We start from the raw sequence: 5,858 nt of genomic DNA, 5'->3' as shown, positions 1-5,858 counted from the left end.
CTATTGAATAAGTTCAGACCAAATTTAAATACTTTATTTTAAAGCACAAAACATTTTATGTTCTAGCAGATACCAAACATTATTATAAATATTATAAGATACAAAAAATCTGGATAATTGTGCTTAAAATGTCAAAAACATTATGAAGAATATTAACAGTTATAGCTTCTAATTGCCAGTGGAAACCAAGAAAATATTTGAAAAGAAATTTAATGCCAAAACAGGGTAAACATTCACTGATAATTACACATTTATTCAGCTGCCAAATTCTGAAAAAATATTCAATTAAGTGTTAAATACTGCATTTGAGTGCTTAAGGAAATATATTACTTCATTCATATTAATCCAAATAAACTATAGTATATTTTACAAGAGATTAAATGGATAGGAATATTCCATATTTTACTTGGCTTTTCTTTCGATTAATGGTCAGGTAAATTTAAAACAGAACATTAAATATCTGTATTATTAGTAATGAATCTTTTTTTTTTCTCACTAATATTTAGTCAGCAACAATTTTATTGCTGAATTTAAGTCAACAAAAATGATATTTCATTAATTCACATTTGTTTGTAATTAACTTAGTGATAAAAATTTGAGCACAAACCTTAAAATATTTTATCAATTCATGCAACTCAAAGTTGTACAGTATATTTTATGATGCTCATTTTCCTATAAAGGCTCATAAATCTACAGTAAGATAAAAGGTTTAAACTGTTGAATATAATAAACTGTTGAAATTACTTTTTAGATCAATTTTACAATTCTTGTTTATGTGTTGTACAATGATGAAAATATTTCCCAAAGCTAATGAATAACTACTATAAAATTTATTATTATAAAATCTTATGTAAATTGCTATAATATTTAATTAATGCACACTCAATACAATATCTAGTTTCAAGTTGGGTTCAAAGGTATATATATGTATATTTATCTCTCTATCTTTATATATATATATGCATACATATACACACATGCATACATACATGTTTTTTCATGTTTTGTAAAGCAAAAACATACATATGCTCAAATCAAGAATAAAAAAGACTTACATGTGGTAACTAGGAACTGTTTTCTTTGATATTGAAGATTTGAGTACAGTCATCTAAATAAGACCAGCAGCATTAAACTACAATTATCATTTTGTAATCTTCATGACTTCGCAGACAGATACACACATGCAATAACTGATATATATATATATATATATATATATATATATATATATATATATATATATATATATGTATGTATGTATGTATATATGTGTGTGTGTGTGTGTGTATGTATGTTTGAGAAAAAAGAAAGAAAGAGAGGGGTGAACACACTCACACAGCTATAGATATATACAGATATAAGTATTTAGGTATATTTTTTAAATTACAAATATCCTGAAAATGTATGTATATATAATTATTATGTATACATCATCTCTGTGTGTTTTTATACATGTGATCAAAAATTATATATAAATGATAAACGATAAACACTTATGTATGGGAGCATGCACGTGTTTATGTCTGTGTGTCAGTATGCTAATGTGTGTGAAATGGGCCTTCAATCCAAAACTTCAGTTTCTTACAGCTTTACAAGACCTTGGTTTCACAGTTTATTTAATAAAGCAATATCTAAACTAAACTACATGTGTGACCAAACTTACCAGCACTCCCAAATGCTATAATTGGCAAGAATTTTTAACAGATTTTAAAACACAGGGTACAAAGTACAACATCTACAAATTCAAACTTTGCCTCTGGATAAAAGATATCTTTAAAAAAAAATTAGTCATCATCTAATGTATTAGAATTGTTGCCATAGATGACCTATTCAGCAGGATAGCATTTACCATCATGTAAAATTTGGTAACTTAGATATTATTAACTCATTCTAACACTATTCTGAAATATAACACAAAACTGAAAAAAACAATCCTCATTATTATCACCATCATCATCAGTCATCATCATCTTTATCATCATCATCATCATCATCATCATCATCATAATTTAAATGTCTATTTATCAATTCAAGCATACACTGGATAACTCTACCGTTCGACATATTACCATTCTCCTTAATTTTCTTTCTTTATGTCCATAATGGCCCAACTCTTGAGACCAGACCTTACTATTTTTTCTTTATGTCTACCTTAGTAGAACACATTTTAATTCCTCAGTAAGTATTTCTCATTCACATTAGGTGCCCACAGTAGTATGACTGTCTGTCCTGCACACATAAGCTGATTTCTTTAATGCTCAGTTTCTTTCTAAGCTTCCTTGTTTTCTCTATGTGAAGAATGCACAAGCAATAGATCATGAATGGATGGAAATCTCAGATCAACTTTCGAATTCTGGTGGCCTTGTGAAACATACATGTCCATAAGACTTTCAAGTCTCATTACAATGGTGGTTTGCTTTTGTTTTACTCGGGGATTCAATTTATTTCTACAGCAGTAATTAACCAAGTCCTTTTGAGATGCAGATGTGTATATTGTTTGCCAGAGTCCACATTGCATATACACACTATAAAAGAACCATATACATTAATGTATATATAATACATGAAAATGCACACACACACACGCACACATGTATAATGATTATCCATTGATTCTACTTATCAGATTTTCTCTCACAAATCAGTCCAAGATTATGGTAGAAAACATTTTCCCAGGATGTCCCACAATCAGATCGAACCTGGGTTCATGTGGTTGTGAAGTGAACTTTTTAACCACACAGCTATTTTTGCATCTATTAGTGCATCATATTCAAACAGTTTCTCTCCTCCAGCCACAAATCTTATGCATTCAGCACCCAGTGTCTTACTATCATACTATCTTCTTAATTATTATTCAGACAGTCTTCTTGATTATGGAGAAAAAAGCTCTCTATTACCAACTCTTTTACTATTCACACCATTTAGATAAAGATTGAGACACCCTAAGCTCTTCCATGCAGAAAAATCCATTTTTTATTCACTAATTTTATTCAATATTAAATACGATATTATAAAAGTATTATCAAAGCTTTTACCCTTAAACATTCTAAATCATACATTTCACTTACAATGTTTAGTAATGCATTTGTATGCATGTGGAAATAACTAGAGTTTCTTGCTTCTATCATGTACAAGGCTACAACAGGGCATTGCTGTGAGTATAGTATCAAAACTAATAAAACATGAAACACTGTACAAAACTGTGATGTGAAATTGACAGCCTTGTTTTCCCTCCCACTCTCTCTCTCTCTCTCAAGCACATGCATATGAAACATGATTAGGTATTATCCAGTATCAAAATGCATTCTTAAGTTTTTGTGCAAAACATAAACAAAGTGTGAACCAGTTCTTGCATATATATACACACACACATACACACACACACAAATATATATATATATTCAGAATATACATGTATAGGAAAATAATGTGGATTTTTATGATAAAAATATTAATCAGGGTAGTTTGGATTACAAGCCTTCCTTGGTATTTTTTAACTCTTACCTTTTTTTTAAACGTTTTCATTATTTCATTTGCAATGTTTTCAAGTGGAGTAGAATCCAGAATTTGGAATCTGATACTTTGGAGCAGAGTTTCAGACGGAAAGAAGCTTATATTGGTTGAGTTCTTAATGTGGCACACAATGTTAAACATTTCCTTTATATATATATATGTATATATATATAATATGTGTAAATGTATATTCACATAAATATGTATGTATGTGTGTATATATATGTGCATGTGTAAGTATATATATATATATATATAAATGTATATATAAATATTCTTGCACACACATACACACATATATGTAATCATACGTATATACATAATTAAAATACAGAGAATGATAATAATTAATAATGATTTGTTTTCTTTTAATTCTCGCATTATTTTACTTCCATTTTACTCTCTACTCTACAAAAACTCATAATTTCTCCTTTAGAAAATGTGTCCATATTTTTGCAATAGGCAAAAAACAAAAAAAAATAATAATATTTAAGAAAAAATTATTGCTGAAAATTAATGCTAAAATTTTAAAATTAATAATCTTCATGAAATATGTAAACATTATTAAGAAGCAGAAGAAGAGATGAAAAAAAGATATCAATTTTTCCTTTTTATGTCCAAAACCAAAGAATCTTAAGCTGTATAGAGGGAGACTTGACTTACAGGAATGATATCTTTCTGTCTGTCCATAAGTTTCCTTCTTTCTCTTTGCTTAATTTGTCTACAACTACAACTAGTGTTAATTCCAAATGTTGTTGCCTGAAAAATATGTCCATCCCAATCAAACTTCCTGTCCACACACTCTGTCTTTTCTCTATATTCTAAAACCTCTATCTATCTATATATTTTCTTGCCTCAGTTCCTCCCATCCTCTCTCTATCTCTCTATCATATTTGGTTACCACAGTAATGATGATAACTGTACGTATGTTGCCTTACGTTTTGTCAGGCACCAACCCTTGTGCGAACAAGTGCAGAAAGTACGAAAGATGCAACATCAATCGACAGGGGGTAGCGGAGTGTGTGTGTCCCACCTCTTGTGAGCCGGTGCTGCGCCCTATATGTGGGAGTGATGGAGTAACATACGACAATGAATGCCAACTTCAGAAAGATGCCTGCCAAAACGAACTCCCTATCATTCTAAAGCAGAGAGGACCTTGTGGTAAGACGACCTGAAAAAATACAAAAAGCCAAAACTACTTATACTATCAGTGTCAGCCATACTTAACAATTTATCATTCCTTTTTATTAATATTCATATGATAATAAAATGATGGTTATGAAATGTTTAAAACAAACTTAATATTTTAAACTCAGTTTTGTTAATGCAAGCAATACATTACTTAATACATACCTATATTATTTGACATCATTATTATATTATTAAGATCCATTTTTACTAGTCCTGTTTCTTGACAGTGGAAACCCAACAGACTTTCATTCAATGCTGCTAAATTATTCCACTTTCTTCCATCTTCTGCTCTTTGAGCTCAAATAAATGTCCTCTTCTGCTTATTCACTTTGACTTACATCCTTCTTCTGTCTACTTAATCCTCTAGTTTTCTTACTAAAACTTCAATCTCTGTATTCTTAGAATTTCCTTTCTAAAACTTTCAATTTTTTTAATAAAATTATACTATCTTCTCAATGAAATCACTGCAATTTTCTTAAAATATAGCTTTAATACTGGCTATTACTACTTGCTTAATAATGCTTTAATCTTCTTGTCTAATGATACAAATTTGTTGTCTAAAATTAAACTCTCAAAAACCTACAATGATTATATTTTTTTATAATGTAGCCCTATAAATCATTTGTAAAACTACAAAACATAAGTGATTTATTCTCTCAAAATTTTGATTAATTAATTTTTAATTAATTTTTTAGGCACATGGCTTAATTTCAATTCTTAACCTAATTTACACTGTTAAAATTCTCTGGAAAAATATAACCTTAACGTTCTAGTTCCCATCAGCTATAAATCTATAAATTTAAGCTTTTATGCCTATATAAAAACTAAACCTTATATGATTCTTTATCTAACATTTTCTTATGTATTCTTAACTAAAATAAAATTATTTTATTAAATTAAATTATACTAAATTGTATAAATAAACAGTTAATACATTTTTAAAATATGCCATTTAATTTTGATAATTTCTTGATAGCAAAAACAAGCATTTAATGATCTATACAAAATTCAATTATTTTCCATAAAGAATAATCGCCTTTATTGTTTATGCTTAACGTATGTAGTACAAATATAAGTGTATGGGGAGGTTGTACATGTGTGTACATGTATATATATATATATATATATATATATATATATATATATATATATAT

The 5,858-nt window shown here is 28.5% G+C and overlaps 1 protein-coding gene across 1 annotated transcript in view; it reads left to right on the top strand.

The window, feature by feature from the left end:
- The window catches only part of LOC106868360 (agrin), a gene marked incomplete at its 3' end in the record, with an annotated part of 738,012 nt that overhangs the window by 609,502 nt on the left and 122,652 nt on the right, over positions 1-5,858 (top strand). Inside the window, exon 9 of the mRNA XM_052968462.1 lies at positions 4,462-4,674. Within this exon, the coding sequence (XP_052824422.1) occupies positions 4,462-4,674 (213 nt within the window). The remainder of the gene's footprint in view (positions 1-4,461; positions 4,675-5,858) is intronic.

The sequence above is a fragment of the Octopus bimaculoides genome, chromosome 6, assembly GCF_001194135.2.
Source record: "Octopus bimaculoides isolate UCB-OBI-ISO-001 chromosome 6, ASM119413v2, whole genome shotgun sequence".
NCBI classification, from domain to species: Eukaryota; Metazoa; Mollusca; class Cephalopoda; order Octopoda; family Octopodidae; genus Octopus; species Octopus bimaculoides.
This window is presented reverse-complemented; position numbering and strand designations above follow the sequence as displayed.